A 21,599-nucleotide genomic window follows, 5' to 3' on the forward strand; every position below is an offset into this window, starting at 1 on the left:
CGGCACCTTCTCTCCCCACAGGGCAGCAGCAGCTCCGACTCGCTGGAGGGCCAGAGCTGCGACTATGCCAGCAAGAGCTACGATGCCGTTGTCTTCGATGTCCTGAAAGTGACTCCTGAGGAGTTTGCTGTAAGTAAAAGACCTGATGTGGGTGCTGGCGGGGGCAGGGGTGGGGTCAGTGCTCAGGTCGGAAATAACCCACATACCCAACGATAGGGGATTGTTGAGTAAAGTATTTTTTATGAAATACCATACAGTGTTAAACGGGATGCTTTCAATCTAGAAATTAACCACCTTGGGAGGCATGCCCAAATATGTGAATAGTAAGTGAGAGGAGTAGTTACAATTTAGAGAGAATAATGCCATTTTTTAAAAAGCATGTACAATACACACCTATTTATAGTTGCACAAGAAGAGGTCTAGATTTGATGTTTACGTATTCATAAATATTTGGATGTATATGGCCAAACAGATTATTTACTGTAGTTTCTGGTTACAGGAGTCTAGGTAATTGGAATTTCATTTTTCTTCTTTTTATTTATCCGTACTTTTTACATTTTTACAATGACCATTTTCTACAATGACGGACAATATTATTTGGGCAATTTTTGTAATGATACATTTTAAAAAATTGCTTTTCCCTCAACCCGTGTTGCTGTTGGTCAGACTGGGGGCCGTCCTTGTGGTGGAGCAGAGCTGGCTCCCCATTTTTCTATGACTTCACTTCTTCCTTTTGCAGTTTAGGGGCACGGGGAGTCCACTGGCTCTGGGGTGACTGTGAGCAATGTCCCAGGGCTGCATTTCTCTGTAGAACCACGGCTGTGTTTCCCACCGTGACCATTTCTTCCCTGTCCCTCTTGCTGGAGCAGGTTTCGTGCCCTCCAGGGCATTACGGGAGCTAACTGGGCCCCATCTCATTGCTCCGGCATCACTGGCTCCCGCATGTAGATTGAGCCAGGATGTGCTGAGCCTGGCACATGCATCTCGTCCTTCAGTGTGTCCGAGGGATCCTTTAAGCACCTGCATGGATCTGTCTAGCGGCTCCGTCTTACTGGACTGAGACCCAGAGTTGCTCCCAAGCCTCCAGTGCCCACGGTGGTCTGGCCGAGCTTTTTCTCTGCCCCGATCTCCTTGCTCCCCAGCTATGCTGTGGCTGCCTTTCTTGCCCAGACTCACCTGGCATCCCCCTGCCTCAGGGCTCTGTGCTTATTCTTCCTTCAGTCCTGATGGCTCTTCTCCACAGGAGTCTCTGTTCAGATATCAGCTCTTGGGCTCAGGTAGTGTCTCTCCATCAGTCTGTCTTCCCATCAGAACAACCTGATGAGGCAGATTATCAGCTCTTCATTTTCTAGTAAAGAAACTAAGGATCTAAGAGATCAGTTCTTTTACCTGGATCGAGGGAGGCAGGCCAAGTCTGCAGCCTTCATCTACTCATCATTTACTCAACGATACTAAGAAGGGCAGCTCCCATTTTAGAACCATGTCTGTGTCTTCTGCCATATGTTTCACACACGTTATCTGATTTGCGGTTCACAAGAGCTTTATGAAGTTGGTATATTTATTATTCCCAATATACTGATGAGCAAGTCGGTGCTTAGAAAGGAAAGTCACCTTGTCACACAGTAACTGGCACTACCTATCTGGGATTTAACACCAGGCTGTGGGACAGTCTGGACCAGTGCTGGCCAGCAGAAATATAATCCAAGCCATACGTACAATTTTAAACTTTCTACTTTCAACCTTAAAAAAGGCGAACTTACTTGAAAAAATATATTTTGTTTAACTTAGTATGTTTAAAATATTATCATTTCAATGGATAAGCCACATAAAAGTATTGCGATACTTTGTATTCTTTTTCCAAAGTAAGTCTTCAAAACTCAGTGTGTTTCAAATGCCCAGTAGCCACGTGTGGCTGGTGGCCACTGTGTGGGGCAGTGCAGTGAGTCTGGACTTGTAGCCAGACTTGTAGCCCCCAAGCTGCATTACTTCTCCTTTAGAAGACTTCGTGGACCTTGCTGGCTGGTGGTTGAGCTGCCATATTCTATTTGCTTTTGTTTGTTTGTTGTATTTCTGAGCTTTGTGCACGGAATGAAGCAATCATGAGGCTTAAAAACCCCTTAACAGCTTTTACCATGTGGAGTGGCAGAGAGGTACAGTGGGCTGCACCTAGAACGACCCTGCCCGGCAGGACTGCCTGCTGAGACGTCGGTCCTGGTGTTCTAGCCTCCCCCTGACATACATTTGGCCTGCCCTGGCCAATTTTCTGAGGCTGGCAGGCTGTAGGGAGGATGGGGAATGCTCTGAGGGTGCAATGCTAACACGTTGGCTGCCCCTGCCAGAGTCAGTGCGTCTTTAGCTCAGATGTGAAGCCGGGTCCCCTGGAGTCTTTGGTCGCTGTGGAAGCATTGGAGTTGCCAGGTGTTGGAATTGAACCAGACCACCTGGTATTTTACTTTCCTGTCTAATAATATGAAAGAAAGAAAAAAGCCAGACACAGAAGTCCATAAAAAGTATTTAAGCGATTCTGGGAAGATGGTAGTGACAGCAGCGTGGTTCTTATTCTCTCTGAACCCCCACGTAAAAGTACCCAGCAACCAGACAGCAAACCCTGAAATACATTAACGATGTTTACAATAAAACTAGGTAACAAATTATCCCCATCAACCCAAAATACAAGTGGCTGGGGGCACACCGCCCACATCAGTCAGACCTGTAGAGCATCGACATCTGTCTGAGAGAAACGAGAAGTAAGCGTTGAGGCATTTGCCAGACTCGAGAATTGGAGAACCCCAAAATTTCCAACAGGAATTTGGCAGTTTGGCAGGAAAGTTTGGCATGTCAATGTGAGAACAGCAACTGGAATTGAGAGGGATTTTGACCCGTTAAATAATGGATGAGTGGACGAGACGTGTGCACTAGGCCTTATAATCTCCTGAAACCAACCAGCTAAAGCTCACTTCCAGGCCAGGGCTCCATGCCAAAGAGAAGTTCAGTGTGGGAGTGGAGTGACAGTGCTCAGGATGCGGCAGTTAGGTGTAAGGAAAAAGGAGGTCTAAAGGAAAGTGTGAGTGTGTGTGTGTGTGATCTCAAACAACTGTGTGTTTTTGAACACTACATGAAAGCAACCAAACGGAGAGCTATATGAAGTTAGAAGAGCTACTCTGAACAATGTTTCCCTCAAATAAGTTCAGGAAAACTAATTCTACATAAAAATAAGCAACAGGAAATTATTGATGTCAAATCTTTCAGTTATTATAAGAAAAAAAGAGTAAGGGGAGAATCCCTATAGATAACGAAACCAAGCTAGGAAGGCACTCCACAAAACAGATAAAAACTGTAACTCTATTTCAAAATAAGCTACGAGACATTAAGATCACGCTGTAAGGCATCAGCAACATAAATCTGAAATAGAAAAATTTCAGAAATGAGGGTGACAACTTAGGAAAGAAGTGAAAATAAAAAAAAAATGATTTTAGAAATGAAAATCGAACTAGAAGGACACAAGAATAGATAAATATAACAGAAAATGCCTTAAGGGAGGAACAATTTTAAGGTCAAACTAAATGAAAAAAGAGATAAGACTTTGAGAAAAAGTGACAAATATTGATGATAGGCAAAGAAGATCCAACATACAGATAATATAAATCCCTGAAAGGGGAAAATAAAAAGGCAAGGGAACTGAACACATACTTAAACTATAATTTAAGAAAACTTTCACACACAAAAATTAAAACTATATATTGAAAGAGCACGCCACGAAGCTGACAATGTCAACATATTCTTGGTAAACTACTGCATGTTAAAGAAAAAGAAAATCCTGTGGGCATCTAGGCAAAATAACAAGTGACTTTTAAGAGAAATAAAATTAGATTACCATCCATCTTTTTGACAGAAACACTTTTTGCCAAAAGAAAATAAAATAACAGCTAAGTCAAGATAAGTGAGCCAAAGATTTTATATTCAGCAAAACTGACTTTCAAGTATAAAGGGCACAGATAAACTATTAGGAATATGCAAAGCCTCAGAGAATATTATTCCCATGAGCCCTTCCTGAGCAATCTACTAGAGAACAAGCTTCAGACACTGAAAACAATTAGAGAAGCATCACTATAAAGATGAGTGGAGAGCAGTAACTATTCAGTTACAGTAGAATTAAGACTAAATGAGGATTAAAAGGAGCGGGCATCGTATGTAATGGCTGTATGCCCGTATAGTAGGTACAATATGACCGTTATAGTATGGACTATAAAAATGGAGGAGAATGGAGAGAACGTATGCAAAATTTCATAACTTTTCTCAGTAATTACAGTGATAGTGGTAGCATTACTGTTATTGTTCTGAGACCGTTGTGTGTATAATGTAGGAAAAAGTAAATGAATAATTTTGGGAGGCTGTAATCCTATATACCCTGTGTCCCAGAGACCAGGATTTTTGATGTGGAAGAAAGGAGACACAGATATAATACAAAAGAGGCTAAGTGAATAACTTGGGAAAAGACTGTTTTGAACTTGAATTTGAAATCTCTGTATGAATTCCAGATTGTGGTCTTGAAATATTATTTGTCATTGAAAGAAACAGGGCTTCCCGGAGAACTGGTTGATTCCAAGTCTGGGACAGGAAATGTTCAAAATAAGCCTGGTATATCTTTCCAGTACGAGCAGGGAAGCTATCGAGGACTTGTAGAGTCATGTTAAAAGGACTCAGGACCAGCTAGAGGAGGCTCCCACTGCCCAATGATGGGACAGTTTGAACTTCAAAAGGATAGTAACAGCAATTGAGTGAAACCCATCAAACAATCGGTCCTCACTGGATGATGATAGGGAACCAATTTATTATCTTACAAACAGGAATGTAAGGACAGAATCCACTGTTTGTCCTGCCTTTTTCTTTTGATCTGTTTTGGGTAACCACATTATAGATGAGGGAAAGTTTCTCTCTGTCAAATTATTTCAGTGACTAAAAGAGAAAGAAATGATGGACTTGGAATAGCATCACTTTATACCCCAGTGAATTCATAGATGTAAGCCTTGAACATCAGCAGCCACTCCCATCACAGAGGAGACGCATTCTGTGGCTTCTGATGAAACAACATACCATCACTTCCAGTCCTGCCAAGGGATGGAGCCTGTGTCTGATCAAGTCTCTGGTTCCAGCTTCCAACTTTCAGGAAATGCCAAGGACAGAGGAATGTGTTGACCTCCATCACAAATGTGGGGAAATGTGTAGGTCAAATGGCTGGATTCCTCAGCAAATACGCTGTAAGGAAAATAAAGGGATGGAGAGAATACCTGTAGATTAAAAGAAACTTAAAAATACGCATCAATTTTTAAAAAAACACACACAAGATGACATTGTAATGCCTTGGTATACACACTTGGGTGATAAAATTATAAAGAAACTTGAGGAAAGTCAGGATAGTGGTTACTTTTGACAGGAGGGAGGGACTTGTGATTGGGACGAGGCACATGGAAGAACTCTGAGGTGGCTTTTTAAAAAAATTGTGGTAAACTATACGTAACATACGTTTACCATCTTTACCATTTTTAAGTGCACAGGCCAGTAATGTTAAGTACATTGACATTATTGAACAACCAATCTATAGACCTGTATTCATCTTGCACACCAAAAACTCTGGACCTGTTAAACAACAACCCGTTCCACCCTCAGCCCATTCTCCTTTCTGCTTCAATGAATTTGGTTACTCTAGGTACCTCATCTACGTGGGATCACACAGTATTGGTCTTTTTGTGACTGGCTCATTTCACTTGGTATAATGTCCTTAAGGTTCATCTGTCTTGTGGCAGGTGTCCGAATTTCCTCCCTTTGTGAAGGCTGCATCATTCCATTGTGTGTGTATACCGCGTTTGTTTGTTTGTCCATCCATCCGTCGATTAGGGTGGCTGTTTCCTGACCTCGGCAGTGGTTACAAGGTGTTCACCTTATAATAAGTTATCAGGCCGTGCATTTGTTTAATGTGGTTTTCTGTAAATGTGTGTGAGTTTACAGTAAAATGGGTTAACATTTACAAGGTCCTCATTCTTTTCCTGGGGGTGCTCTACGGATAAATCCCAGTCCTTTCACTCCCCAGTGGCTGAACACAGAGCAAAAGCGATACCGTAACTTGTCTTCATCATCAATAGATCATGGGCGTCCTTCAAGGCCAGTTTGTGTAGATCTGATTCTATTTTAATAGCCGCATAATATTCTGGAGTCTAGATATACCATGAGTTTTTTCCAACAAGTCCCTTTTGATGGCCTCTTAGGTTGTTTCCAGATTTTTACTACTAAATATAATGGTGCAGTAAACATCTATATTTATATCTGCGCTAAATGTAGAGCTCTGTATACAATCTCCTTACATACCAGTGCTTTTGTTTCTCTAGGTATAGGGACTGTTGAGTCAACAGTATCCTCATTTCACTTTTCAGGTGATCATATCTAAATGCAATGCATGATCCTGGATCAAGAAAAAGATTGCTATAAAAACAGTATTGAGCTAATTAGCAAATTTTGAATGTGGATTATGTATTAGATAATGCTGTTGTACTAATGACAAATTTCCTGAATTTAACCAGTTTAACATTATGTAAAAGCACGATCTTGTTCTTGGGAAATGACGTGCTGAAGGACTCAGGGGTTAAGAGTCACAATGTCTGCATGTTACTCTCAAGTGGGTCCAAAAAAATGTGCATATATAATTGTATACATAGTGATAAAGCAAATGAGGCAAAATGTTAATAATTACTTAAGTTAGGTGAAAGGTTATAGAGTTCATCATATTATTCTGGCAACTTTTTTGTAAGTTTGACGTTTTTAAAAAAACAAAAAGCTGAAAACTTCTTTATGAATTCCTGTCAGATTACTTTCCAAAAAGAACAGCAGTTTCTAGTCCCATCGTCGTGATGGCATTGATGGATGCCAAATGGTATCTTCCTGTTTAATATGCATTTCCTTGACTACAGTTCTAAAATTGCCTGACACGTGCTTCCTGTGGCTCTGGGAGTAGAAGCAGGAATGTATCTTTGGAGCTGATTACTTTTTGTTCTGTGAGCCTTCCTGGTTATGCTCAAATTGAAAGAGATCTTCTATTATAAGACACACTGCTTATTTAGATTTAGTCAGCCACTGTGAGAGGGGAGAAACACTATATTCAAAATATGCAAAAACTTCTTGTTTTCTTTTTGGCTAAGTAGCTTTCACTTATCCACATAAGACCACCTTTTCTTTAGGGCCACATTGTGAAGTGGTCCTATCGTTCTCTCCATTCTCAAAGATTTGTATCTATAGAAATGTTTTGGGATACATGGAGATTGTCCATTTTCCTAAAAAGCCTGGATTTTTAGGGGATCCTGGACTAGGAGGAAGGAAGAGATGGGGGAAGGGGTTAGGATTAAGGAAGGTATCGCCAAGTGACTAGCTTAATTGGACATCCCGTGTTGTGGCTTTATTTCCAGGAATCGGGAGAAGCCATTAAGATGCCTGTTCACGAGTGTCCTTGTCAGTCCAATCATGTGCTCCCCACCATAGTAGGTCCGCTGCTTAGAGCAAGAGTCACGTTGGCTCATGTTTCTGTTGAGGCTGTGCCACACCCCTCGGAGATGACGTCTCTCCAGGAAGAGGGGACATTTCCCCAGGGAGGGCTGAGAGCTGGTGTGCTGAGGACAGAACTTGGTCCCGCCCCTCAAGCTCCCACCCGGTCCACACCCTCCGTTTTCCGTAAAACTGTCTGCCTTGGGGGCTCAAACTTCTGGGGAAGGATTGCTCATCAGCAACGTTTTACGCGTTTGGATTTGCATTAAAGTACCATTATGTAATGAAATTTATGATCAGGTTATTTTAGCTGTGCATTGCTATATTCTTGCTCTGGACACTGCGTCTTTTTTGGTCAGAATTGAGACGATAGAAATGGGAGAGATTCTTCTAAAAACCTTCAGATTGTGTGTTTGGGACCAGCCAGTCTATTTTAAGTCCAGAGACTTCTGTTGTTCTTGTTTGTTTTGAATAACACACCTGAACACATTTTCTGATTTACAGTCTGAGCAGGGATCAGAATATTTGCAACTTGGACCATCCAAAAAAATATGAAATGTAAAGTCACTGTTTTAATAAATCATTTGGAAATTCAGTAGCAAACCCTAGAACTGATGGCAGGATGGAAAGGAAGTTTTCTCATTTTCACATTAGCAGACTTTTGGTTCTTTTCCTAAATGACACTGCAAACATCCTGCCGGTTCTGGAGAGGGAGTTACCTTGAACTGTGGGAGAGATTTCCAAGGCCCTCTGAGCTCTCTGCTCAACTCTCCTGTTTTCACAAGGCCGTTCTGTTCCCCAGGACGGCAGAATTAATCCAAATGTCAGGAGCGCTTGGCCCACAGTCTCCATGGGTCTGGCAGGAGAAATGCCAGTCTGTTTGCACTGCCTAGGCCAGACACACAGGCCCGTAGGCCTCAGGGCTCAGTCGTCACCCGGCACCCAGATTAGGAGGCCAGACCCACGTGTGCTGATGTCCAGTGAGTGCCCCCTTGCCACTGGTGGGTGGACCTAGAGGTGGACGGGTGTGGATTCCTAAGGGCTGCTTCATTCCTGGTGCCATCTGCTGTCTCTGCCGAGCTTCCATTGGTGGCAGCATGTCACCATTGTGCCATGAAGAGCACTAACTCCTGAGAGGGGACAAAGAGGCTCTGCGCCGAAGCCACCTGCTGCTTTCCCTCTCCGGCTCAGCCCTGGTGTTGGATGGTGTGCTTTGGTCTGCATCCCGTGCTTCCCCGGGGCCCAGTGATCGCGGACTGCCTTTCAGTTGTGCTAAGAACTAACCGTAATTCTGCACCTAAGCCCTAGATTATGGTGACAGCTGTCCTACTGTGTGTGTTGCCATTTTTCTCCAATGTATTCTTGACATGAGGCTTTTTTTCATGACAGTATTTGCTGACTCAGTATAACAACCTCCTTTAAATATTCTCTAGAGCGACTTGAATGCATGTATATCAGTGGTCCCTTATTTCCGAGCTTATGTATTGGTCAGAAACCATAAGTTCACATGCCAACACATGAGCCCATCTATATGACTTCCCCTTTGTCAAAAATACACACACACACACACACACACACGCACACACGCACACACACACGTGCACACATGGTTGACAATTAAGTTCGCAAACTCATTCTAGAAAAAGTGCTACATACCTCATTGCTGAATATCACTATGGTCACCTTTGAAGTACTCCCCTTGGGAAGCTATGCACCGACGCCAGCACCTAGTCCACCCTTCAGAGCAATTTTGGAACTCTTTTTCTGGAATGGCCATCAGAGCTGTTGTCGTATTACCTTTGATGTCCTGAATGTCATCAAAATGTCTTCCTTTCAATATTTCCTTTATCTTCGGGCAAAGAAAGAAGTCACTGGGGGCCAGATCAGGTGAGCAGGGAGGGTGTTCCAATACAGTTATTTGTTTACTGGCTAAAAACTCCCTCACAGACAGTGCTGTGTGAGCTGGTGCACTGTCGTGATGCAAGAGCCATGAATTGTTGGCAAAAAGTTCAGGTCGTCTAACTTTTTCATGCAGCCTTTTCAGCACTTCCAACTAGTAAACTTGGTTAACTGATTGTCCAGTTGGTACAAATTCATAATGAATGATCCCTCTGATATCAAAAAAGGTTAACAATATTGTTGCAACAAGTTTGTGAACTTAATTGTCATATCATGTATGGTATATAAATATATTATATATATATGAAATTTATGAAAATTTAAGATAAGTGGTGCAGAATGCTGACACCTGACAGATGCTCGCTCATTCTCTCTCTCTCTTTACAGAGAGAGAATCTATATGTGTATATATATACAAACACATACGCACACATCGATGTATATAGAGAGTATCTGTCAGGTGCCAGGTATTCTGCACCTCTTGTTTTGAATTTTCACAAAGATTCTGTGAGATAGGGATTATTGTTACTATTTTCTAGATGTGACACCCGACACTGGGAGAGGCCGTCAGGTGTCAAAGAGAGCGTTGCTGTTAAGCGAGGTATCAGACACACACCTAAGCCTCGCTGATGCCAGTGCCCACTGGCCAGCACACATGGGTCTGGCCTCCTAATCTGGGTGCCAGGTGACGACTGAGCCCTGAGGCCTACGGGCCTGTGTGTCTGGCCTAGGCAGTGCAAACAGACTGGCATTTCTCCTGCCAGACCCATGGAGACTGTGGGCCAAGCGCTCCTGACATTTGGATTAATTCTGCCGTCCTGGGGAACAGTTTGTTGTCGTGCAGTTTGTTGCACGACATCGTGCCCTCCCCGATGACCCTTGTTCAGTGGACAGGGTCGGGTGTCTTTGTGAACTAGGAGGCATCCAGAGGCCCTCAGCTCTCCTCTCCCTGGCCTGTCACAGGCATCTGTTCACTGATGCCTGGCATCCCATGTGACGTATGGAGACAGGACACGTGAAGTCACTCAGTCCATGCCTTGGGCTGCAAAATTGTCAGCAGTGATGCCTCTTTGACTGCCGCCTGAGGAGCTTCTAACAATGGGAACAGCCTTGTAACCAAATGTGTGTTTTCTACATTGACAACATCAGTGCTTCTCCAGCTAGCTGTGGCGAAGGACCAGTTCCTTTCATTTCTGGTCTGTAGAGGACGGGTACTTTGAACACATACAATAGAAATGGCGTGGCAGTTTGTTGTGAACGTTTCCGAATGCTTGCTCTCAAGTTCTGTAGTTATCTCATTGTGGTCCGGTGGGACAAACAGTTAGCAATCCAACGCTGGTCTGAGGGCACATCTTGACTAGCACTCTACCGTGTCATTTAGAGGAGGCTCAGACTTCAGAAGAAATGTACAACTTCCGTCAGCTACAATTCTTTTGAGAAATTAAGTGTAGAGTAGTAGTGTCTCTGTTCAGCATTCTAATTTTTAATATTATCAACTTTTTAAAATTACAAAAATAATTCATGCTTGAAACAAACAAGCTTAAATTATACAAAAATATCCAAACTAGAAAATGTTCCCTTCCTCTCAGTCCCACCCTCCAAACTACGATTACCAATTCTTAAATTGGACGTTCAAGAAGGGTGTGGATCAAGATTTATGAAGAGGGAAGAGAGGGAGAGGCGTTTCAGAAATTTGCCTATTTTTTTAACTCTAATTCACTATTGATTTTTATTCAAGGGGCAAGGTATAACTTGTAAGAATGTGTTATTATGCTGACAGTTGTCCTTTATCTTCTAACACCCATTCTCTTCTGTTGCAGAGCCAGATCACATTAATGGACATACCCGTGTTTAAAGCCATCCAGCCGGAGGTCGGTACCGTGTCCTTTATACTCTTCTACTAATGCTGTGGCCGGAAAGAGAGGTTTAGTCGGCCATGTTGGAGTGACTCAGTTTCTCGGTTTTGCTATTGAAGTCCTTATAAATTCATGTTACTGATTGACACTCCTGTTAAAGAAAGCGACCAGGAACTTTCCATTCTTGATGGTGCTCGTTCTTTGAGCCGGGTATTTGGGTTCTCCAAATAATGTCGCCGCGTCTGGCCCACTCTAGCAGGGCTGGGGGCAGTTGGTGTCCACGGCCTCCACACCTGAGTTAAGCCTTGCCAAACTAATTACTTCTCCCATGCTCTTCCTGCTGAAAATGGTGACTGTCACGAAGGGGACGTGAGCGCATGTTTTTTAAGAGAGCTTTCTTTTTGTTGATCCCAAATTCTGGTGGTTGTCTTGTTTCTGATTTTGAAACCAGTTGCCACAGCAAAACACATACATATTTACATTACATTGTAACATACATTTTTAGAAACAGCATATTCATAAAGAGAAAAAATGTTGACTTAAAAAAATTGCTTAAAAAAGTCCCTGGAAATGCTTAGCAGTTGGTAATGAGGCTTTATAGTTACTTTAGTCAGGGTTCTTTTTTTGTTGTTGTTAGAAATGCATTTCAGAGTAGCTGTAATAGGCAGAAGAGGAATTTATTACAAGGATAAAAGGGTCATTTCACAGAATTTGGGCATGGAGGCGAGGTCGCCTGGACAGCCAACCCGTCTCTGCGTCTTGCCTCCTCCGCTTTCCCTCTCCTTCTCTCCTGACCTCTTTCCTGTTTGCCCGTGTGGTTCAACACGGTCTCCCCAAAGGGCCCACCTTTACATGATCCCCATTTAAGCCACCTGCCAGACTGAGACCCGCAGCGCTCAGTGCAGCCCAGAGGAGTCACGTGTCTGTGGTGGGTTCAGTGACCCAGGTCAGGACTAAGTGGCTAAGACGAGCAAGCACAGCTGAGGGGACCCAGCTGGTAAGTCGGGTGTAGGTGGGGAGGAATGTCCAAAGATGTCTGCTGCAACCGTGGTGTGAGTTCCAGAACACTCTTGCCATAATGGCCTTACAATATGATAACTGTTAAGACTTTGAGAAAAACGGCGTGTTTAAATAAAGTCGGACAAAGGCCTTCCGGGACCTGGCATCTAACCTGTCACAAAGTAGGAGGAAACTAGTGTTAGATGCGATCAGCATCTATGTAAAAATTATTTGTATTATTGTGTGTGTATGTGTGTATGTGCGTGCACGTGTGAATGCACATGTGTGTACATGCGTGTATGCACGTGTTCTGTTCATCAGGTTTGGGGAGCGAGAGCTATGTTTTCTTTTTAGAATTGGCTGACTTCCTATCTTCTATTTTCTTCCAATGTGGAGTCATCCATTCTCTCTAATTAAAAAACAAAACAAAAACAAAGAATGACTGACTACCCCTTGGAGCCTTGTGGGGAGCAGCGGTGTGGTCGTCACCTTAGTTCTCAGCTGAAGCTGTTTTTGACCATGTTCTCTGCTTAGCTTTCATCTGGAGTGGTTCAGACATTGGGATCTTTAATCTTTGTCCTGAGCTTGGAGGAGGGCACCCCAGCCTGCTGTGAGCCCTGAGCCCTGAACCTGCATGCACCCCAGGAGGCTGGGATCGCAGCTCGGGCTGGTTGTAGGGGGAAGGAATGGGGACCTCTTCAGAGACACAGCGAGGGGCAGACGCAGACTTTTCCCCAGGGCTCTGCCGTTTGGAACGTACTTCATCCCAGGCATATCTGGTTTCAGGTTGTGACAAGACATTAAGGTGGAGATGTTTTGCTTTCAAGAGTTTAGCTTGGAGCAGCGGTTCTCCGCTGTGGCTGCACCACAGAGCCACCTGGGCGGCCTCTGAAATACGGGGTGCCAGACTCCACCCTAGGCCATCACATCTGAATCTCTGGGCCAGGGTCCAGAACCCAGTCAGCCCTGTTTTGTAAAGTTTACCAGGTGATTCTGATGCAGAGTGAGGATTAAGAGGTAATTGCTCTGAGGTTTCTGGAGAAACCCCAAACTTGAATGTCTTGGATCGATGATATGTGAGCTAAAAATGGACGCGCTCACTCCCTGTTGCCATTGTCAAAACTGAGGGTAAAAGGAGCACCCTGGGAGCTGCCCTCGCTGTTTTGCTGTTTTAGGTTTTGTTAGATTGAAAACTGGAGTTTTTCCTTTTGAAGATGCCTGCCACGTTGTGGCTGGACCACCCCAGAGTTGGAAGGACACGAAGGAGGGACAATTGTAAGTTTGCTGTAGATGAGACTTGCTAGGAAGCAGAAGCCCGCAAGATGGGCACTGGGAGGAATCTGGGCTCCCAGAGACTCAGAAAGCTGCGGATGGCGCCATGCAGCTCTCGCTAAGCACCAGAATCCGTGAGGAGCTCTGTACAAAACATACAGATGCCGGGGCCCAGTCCTCCAAGAGTCTGATTCCGGAGGCTTAGAGTAAGTTGGGAATCCACATTGCAGTCAGTTGTAGTTACCATTCTTTTTGATGCATAAGTTGTCTTGAACCAATGGGCGCCCTTTCATGTCCCTCCTGTATCTTTTTAACGTGATCCCATTCGTTTTTTTTGTGGCTTCCTTGCTCTTTGGCACAGCAGCCATGTCAGTGTTACGTTGCACATTTCCTGCCGAAGACCTGGAATCAGGTATTCCTTCAGGGGTCAGGAATCAGGTATACCCTCCTCTTCGTGGAGAGTAACATTTAGAAACCAGCCTGGGGGAGAGGATTTTCATTGCTACTGGGCTGCCATTCTTTCCAGGCTTTTTGGTGGGCAGGGCTAGGAAATATTAATGTTTTAAAAGGAAATATCATGAGATCGTAGTTAGGGAAGGTGGCGTTAATTCTCCACAGTTCTTCCTTCCCTCCTCACCCTTGTCACAACGTCCCTGTGGGCCGTGTCTGTTTCCCCACCACGTAGACCCTGGGCTTGGCCTTGTGACTGAGGCGCAAATGGTAGTGTGCAAGTGGAGAGCTAGTAGGAGGCAAGCCGAGCTTCCAGCACTCCTCTGGAACGTCCGCTCCGTGACGTAGCCGCAGCTATTGCTCATTTGGCCTGACTCTCAACACGAGGATATTGCAGATGAACTGAAGCTGATCCAAAGGCCAAATTCCAGCCCAACCTGGCCCAGCCCAGCCGACCCCAGCAGAGCTCAGCTGAACTCTACACACCTGTGAACACGAAGCAAACATTGCTGCTGTAAGCCTCTGAGATTTGAGCGTGTCTGTTGTAGCACGTTATCTGGTAGGGACTGATCGACACACTATTGACCTTTCCAATTCAAGGTCAATGGGTGGTTCACTTCACTCCCCGGACTTTTATATGTTGTCTTGGACACTGACAATTTTGGTTCCTAACAACATTGTGTAATTACTTTTTCGTATTCTTCCATCACGTACAAAAGTTTTAAAGTAACAATATCAATATTTCTATTCATCAGCAGACTGCTGTTATAGCGTAACATGTCTTTGCACTTCTGTTTGTCTTTAGTTCCTTTTCTTCTCTCCCTTCACTCCTACCACTCACACCCGGGGGGCGTCCCTCCCTTGCCTCCCGTCCCAGAGGTCTTTGGATGCGTGGGGGCAGAAGGAGGGTTACACTCAGTGGGTTCTGGAGGTCTGCACCCCAAGAGTCCGCTGTAGTCCCGCTGCCTGTGCATCGCAGATAATACTCCTTGTTGACTGAGTGAAGAATGAATGAATGACTGAATAACTGAATGAGAGGAGGAGTGCTGTAGCAGGACAGTATCTGGCTGTGCTGAGGCACATAGCCAAGGGTGGGGGGCAAGTAAGGGAACAGGACGACCAGGGTGCCTGTTTTGCGGTGTCACCACTTCCCCCACAGCGAGGGTTTTGCCTGGTGAGCTCAGCCTTTGCAGATTCCAGTTTCCAAATGCTATTCATAAGTGAGGGTCGAAGTGTGGCTTCTGTTCATTCCTGCGAGGGGGACAGCAGGCGCATCATCCCGGGGCTGAGAGGAAGCCAAGCAGACGGTGAGTTCAGGATTGGCAGAGCGCGAGGAAAATGGAAGTTAGCAAACACGGAGCCATGACTGCCCCGTTCCCTGGTGACTCTAACAAGTGAAAATTTTATCAGAAATTGGCGAGCTAAGGCAGATACAGCTTTGCAGCATAATAGCTCACAGCTGTGTTTAACTTACAAGCTGTGGCCTAGAACCCTCTCACCATGGTGGATTGGCTTGCAGGGCTGGGAGGGTTCCTGGTGGCCAGGGCTCAGCAAGGGGCTGCATTGTGAAGGACGTCTTCCTGAGGGGTCCCAGTGGCAGCAGCCTTGTGAGAAACGACATTTTCAGGGTGGCATTTTGTTCCCACCAGCATTCCCTACCAAATAAATCTATCATGGTGTCCAACTCCCAGCCTGTGGAACTGAAAGTTCAGCCGTTTCTCAGAAGCCAGTTGAAATGTCAGAACTGTTTTTGTCATCAGTTTCAGTGTGGAGCCGCATCAAGGGGGAAGTGCTGTGCGTAGAATGGGCTGTAAAGGAGCCCGGTGTGTGCTGTACGCAGCCAGGGTTCCGGCCGGGCCAGGCTGCTGGGCCCATGAACCCTGTACAGTGTCTGAGCGCGGCCTGGATCTGACAAAGCTGCGCTGGACTCCCAGCCTCACCCTGCCCAGCCAGGGCTTCGGACAGGCCACTACTCATTCTCTTTATGCTTCGATTTCCTCGTGTGTAAAAGGGGGGAAATCATTGTTTTTCCCCTGCAAGGGGCGTGTGAGAGCTGAGTTTAGAGCCTGTCTGCGGTTACTTCCCCAGTAACCTGCGGCTGTTGTTTCTCATCAGCGCAAGTTTGACTAGGCAGTGTATTATGACATGAGGTCGTGCCCAACAGAACGCTCAGCCATGTCCGTGTGGGAGCCAGTGGCCCCGAGGAGGCGATGCTTTGAGAGGCAGAGTGACTGAGAGTGTGACACTTGGAACCCTTGAGGCCTGAGTTCACATGCTGCTCCCCTGGACAGTGGGGGGCTGGGGCCTCATGAAGACTTCCATGGCGCCCTGAGCAGGGAGACTTGCTCTGCCTTGGACTCAGCTTCATCGGCATGCAGGCTGCAAGGGATTGTATCTTATGGGTGATTTGGAGGATGGGATGGGACTTGGGGAGGGCATTTCAGGCAGAATGAAGAATAACTCATCGAGAAGGCAGAGAATCTATTGAGCAAAACTGAACACTCCTTTTGGTGCCTGGTGATTGGGGAGAAGGAAGGGTGAGCCTGTTCTTCTCTTGGTTCCTTGCCCCCCACGGGCATTGCTGCCAGGGATGTTGGCATCCTGAGGGGCTCGCCCCGAGTCCTGGATCATTCCCTTCCAACTGGCACTGGGGCTGTGCAGAGTCTCAAAGGCGCGCGATGGGTGTCCAGTGGGCCTGAGCACGATGCAGACAATCGGCAGTGGGTACCAAACTCAGTGGGGTGGAAAGCTCTCCTACGTGCTGTGTTTTCCTGTCTTCTTGCTGTGCCTGCTGACATTGCTCCTTCCCCACTGCCAGATGTCTCAGTGGCCAGACCAACCTTCACTCTTTCCTCAGTTCACTGTGCTACGTGCTGGAGAGACAAAGACGAAGGGGACACTGGCACCGTCCAGCGAGACTGAGGGGCAGAACGCAAACAGAAGCAGACATGGAGTGTTTGCAGCTGTGGTGCGTCCTGGAGAGCTGGGGAGTGGGATGGGCTGGAGGCAGGGCTTTAGCTTGTTAGCCGTGGGGATCACGGCGGGGGGGAGATTATGAAAGGGGGGTGGTGGGACAGACGTGTGTTCTAGGAAGTTTATTCGAACCTCAGGCCCAACCGACTGGAGTCAGGGAGACTGGTTAGCAGGCTTTGCAATAGTCTGTGGGAGGCAAGGTGGCAGTAACGGGGGGTGGGGGGGAGGCCTGGCGTGGGCCTGGTTCTGAGGCTGCCCTGAGAGCTCAGACAAGAAGAAACAGGAGAGGGCAGTGGGCCCTGCATGTGGAGAGCAAAAGGAAGAGCACAGTGCAGAGAAAGTGGCCCCAGGGATAGGAGAGGCCCAGGGAGCCTGTAACCTGGCAGTCCAGCAGGGTGGGGAGAGGGCTGATGGCGTGGAAAACTCAAGAAGGGCCGAGGGACCAAACATCGAGCAGAGGTTTGGTCAGGAGCAGGGGAGCCAGAGGGCGCCCCGGAGGTCATGGAGGGAGAAAGAGGGCTTCTGAGTTCTGGGTCTGGGAGGCGGGGTGGCTCTGCTGGCTGTGTGTGAAGGGTTGATGGCTGTGCCTGTGGGTGGCTGAAGAGGAAGGGAGATAAAGGTCTTTCTGGAGAAGGTTGAGGCACAATGTGACCGAGGGGTGAGAAGGCACACCACCCAGTTAGTGACATCCCTGGAGACGACAGCAGGAGAATGAACCAGAGGAGAGAAGACCATGAGCGAGAGCCAAAGGCAAGAGCACGTCCTGGGGTTGAGAGCTGACAGGAATGTGAAGGGAGACGGAGGAGGTAGCGTGAGGTCCTCGAGAGGAAAGCTAGACTGCGAACCCTGTGAGGTGAGCCAATGTGTCACATACCTGCCACGCGGGTGAGGTGTTCCTGGGAGGCAGGCAGGGGTGGCCGGTGTGTGTGCCATCCTCTGCTCTCCTCCTCACTGTGGCCCCGGAGGGAACCTGGTGTTTAAAGGAAAAGGCAGATCCGGTGAGAATGGCGAGGTGAGAGCAGCATTAACAAGTGACTTGGGACATTGTCCTGCTAGAACTCATGTCCCTGTGGGGCACTTACTCTCGGAGATTGGGTCTCACCCTTCCCCGCAGCAGAGCTTGAGCCCCGAGAGCCTGGCTTGACCAGAACCGGCTGGTTTGCGGAAGGGCCGCCCTGCGGGAGTGGAAGGCTCCCCTCCGAAGTGGTTTCCTCGGGGCCGCATGACACGTTGCAATGCAGGAAAACACTGCCTGTGGGTTCAGGAGCCTGACCCTCTGGCCTTTTGTCTGGATACCGTTTGCCTGCTCTGAAGAGGCGGGCATTCCAGAAGGCCGAGGTCAGTGTTGGATGGCGGACAAACCCTGTGTGTCTTGCTGCTCCTAGGAATCACAGTGTTGGGCCCTGGGAGAAGGGAAGAGCGTTGCCAGAGGAGATCGGTTTCGCTGACATCATTAAAACCCCTCTCAGGTCACATGCTCGGCAGTTTTCTTAGACCATTTCCCTCCACCGCCCCAGCCTGACCTAAGTTGCTGCCACCTCTCATCCCATCACGTCTCCCCTCGGTCTGCCCTGCCCCCCAACCTTCTCTCTCCATCCAGAGACATCTTTCTAAAGGTGAAGTGACCACTTCCCCATCCTGCCTAGCGCCTTCCGAGGCTCCCAGCTGCTCTGAGGATGCAAATAGGCCTCCTTTCCCCAGCCGCCCGGCTCTGCGGGTGCTGCAGCCCTCCAGCCTCCAGGCCCACAGCCTCCCTCTCGGCCCATCTCAGCTCCTTCCACGTGCTGTGCCACCGAGTCCCTTCCCAGCCGGCCCCTCCTCGTTCCCCAGGAGGCAGAGCGAGCAGCAGAGAGCTCCAGGGCGGGGCAGGTTCTCCTCCCATTCCTCCCACCTCACCACCTCCTACTTGCATGGGCAGTGCTTTGCACCCTTGTGCTAAAATGTCAGACTTCTAGAAGCCTGACTAATTAGTTGTGTCAAGTGTGTCTCCCCCCAGACTGTGAATTCCGTGGCCACAGGGGTCATGACAGTGCCGTTCATCCAGCCTCCTGTAGCCTAGCACAGGGCCTGTGTTACGTGCTCAGTACATTTAGAACCCAGTGGTACTGCTACTAATAATAATATCCAATTGAATCCTCTGCACGTCTACGCTCTACGGCCTCCCTTTGTTCACAAAACTGAATTAGGTCGTGGGGGTGGCCAGGTGCCCTGAAGCTGGGGTCCAGGCACGCGTGGGCGACGCTCGCGGATGTTGTCCAGCAGCTGTCCCTCGTGTGTTGTTGCTCTGAGTTTGCATTTGTTATTTGCTTCTCATTTCCTAGAAATCCATTGCAAGGATTTCTGGTGACAATGGGAACAACATGGAAAAGGGCTTCCCCCAGCTCCATTCATGATGGAGACAGAGGCTGGAGTCTCTCTCTGGGCGGAGGGAGGGAGAGCCTCCTGAGGCAGGAGTCGGGTCTGCCTGCAGACATAGGCCAGCAGCACGTATGATCCAATGAAACCAACTTTGCAACTTGCAGACTCGTTTTCTCTCTCTGCTTGAGAGTGACTATGACATTAGTTCTGGTTAGAAACCAAATTTCCTTTTAGATGACTTAATAACACAAAACAGAACCTGTGGTGAACAGCTGTTTTTATCCATGGGGACTGGGCGCCTGGTTGTGATTTTGTCTGCGAGGAAAACAGCGTTCGTTTGGACTCTTGTTGGAGGAGCAACTGCATATTTCCAGGCAGTTTGGTGTAATGGGAGAGTCGTAAGCTTCAGAGGCAGGAACTTCTGCATTTGAAACCTGGCTTAGGCACTCTCTAGCTGTGTGATCCTGGCAAGTTCCTTCACCTCCCTGTGCCTTCATCCCTTATCTGTAAGATGGAAATGATACCATCTCATACTGTTGTGATGGTTAGAGGTGATTGCATAGGCACGTGGCCTGGCACATGGCAGAAACTCACAGGTTACTGCTTCTTTTCTGAGAGAAGTCGGGGATGTAATAGGAAAAGCGACGACAGTGCTAGTAAGTCAAGTTTCGCAGGGCTCTGGGCCCCCAGTGTGTAAAGCTCTCCAGGGAAGACCTTTTCTGTCACTGCTGTCGCCCTTCCTCCAACCAGTGTCTGGCACATTATAAGATTAGTGTTTGTCAATACTTGTTAAATGAATGAGAGGCAGATAGGAAAGCATTTCTTTCTGTATGGCCCAGAGCTGAAGAGCTTGGGCTCTGGAGTGAGAAGGACCTAGGTTTGTATCTGTGTGACCATGCTCAAGTCACTAACCCTCTCAAGGTCTCAGTTTCCACAGCTGTAAAACGGAGATGATAATATGACTACCTCCAAAAATGGGACATGAGGACTGAATGAGATTGTTTTCAGCTTTATTGGGGTATAATTGACATATAATAAACCACACATAAATAAAGCCAACAATTAGATGAGTTTGGCTGTACGTATATACCTGTGAAGCTGTCATCAAATCAAGATGCTAAACATCACTCAAAAAGTTTCCTCATGCTCCTTGCAATCCCTTCTCTCCCACTCCCTCCACTGTCTTGAAATCAGGTGGTCCTTAAAATGTGTTCCTCTATTTCAAAATTGTTTTGGCTATTCTAGCTTTTCACATTTCCATACGAATTTTTAAATCAGCTTGTTAAGTTTTACAAAACGCCTGCGGGGATGTTGATTGAGATTGCATTGAATCTCAATTTGGGGAGAATCGACATCTTCACAACACTGAGTCACCTCAACCATGAACACGGTATTATCTCCGTGTATTTAGGTCTTTAATTTGTTTCAGTAATGTTACATATTTTCAGTGTGTAGGTCTTACACACCTTTTGTCCGATTTATTCCTAAGTCTTTCGTTTTCTATGCTGTTGTAAATGTTTTTTTATTTAAGTTAAATTGCAGTTGCTTGTGATTAGTTTATAGAAATGTGACTGATTTTTGTAAATTGGTCTTGTATCCTATAACTGCTAAACTCCTTTATTCTACTAGCTTTTTTTTTTTTTTTTTTTTTTTGTAGATTCTATAGGATTTTCTACACAGATGAGATTTTCTACACAATGAGTCTTCTTTCTTTTTTTTCTTCATCAGTCTGGCTAAGTTCATCGATTTTATTGATCTCACAAAAGTTTTTGATTCCATTAATTTTTTTCTGATGCTTTTCTGTTTTTTAATCCATTGCTTTCTGTTCATATTTTTAATTAATTTCTTCTCTTACTTTGGGTTTAATTTGCTCTTCTCGTTTCATAAAGGGGAAGCTGAGGTCAATAATTTGAGACCTTTCTTTATTTCTAATGGAGGTATCTAGTTCTATAAATTTCCTTCTAAGCATAGCTTTAACTTTGTCTCACATATTTTGATATTTTGGGATTTCATTTTTACTCAGTTCAAAATGCTTTCTAATTTTCCTTTTGATTTCTTTTTGATCCATGAATTATTTAGAAATGTGTTACTTAATTTCCAAATATTTGGGGATTTTTCTAGGTATTTTATACCATTGGTTTTTAATTCAGTTGTGGTTAGAGAACATACTTTGTACAATTTGAATTATTTTAAATTTATTGAGATTAATGTTATGGCATAGAACATGGTTTATCTTGATTACATTCTGAGTGAACTTGAAAA

The 21,599-nt window shown here is 46.0% G+C and overlaps 1 protein-coding gene across 12 annotated transcripts in view; it reads left to right on the top strand.

Moving 5' to 3' along the window:
- The window catches only part of RALGPS1 (Ral GEF with PH domain and SH3 binding motif 1), a 249,656-nt gene that overhangs the window by 40,980 nt on the left and 187,077 nt on the right, over positions 1 to 21,599 (top strand). For all 12 annotated transcript variants that reach the window (XM_033122561.1, XM_033122562.1, XM_033122559.1 and 9 more), the window contains 2 exons: positions 22 to 129; positions 11,250 to 11,300. In XM_033122561.1, coding sequence (XP_032978452.1) covers positions 22 to 129; positions 11,250 to 11,300 — 159 coding nt within the window. The remainder of the gene's footprint in view (positions 1 to 21; positions 130 to 11,249; positions 11,301 to 21,599) is intronic.

The sequence above is a fragment of the Rhinolophus ferrumequinum genome, chromosome 12, assembly GCF_004115265.2.
Source record: "Rhinolophus ferrumequinum isolate MPI-CBG mRhiFer1 chromosome 12, mRhiFer1_v1.p, whole genome shotgun sequence".
Lineage (NCBI taxonomy): Eukaryota > Metazoa > Chordata > Mammalia > Chiroptera > Rhinolophidae > Rhinolophus > Rhinolophus ferrumequinum.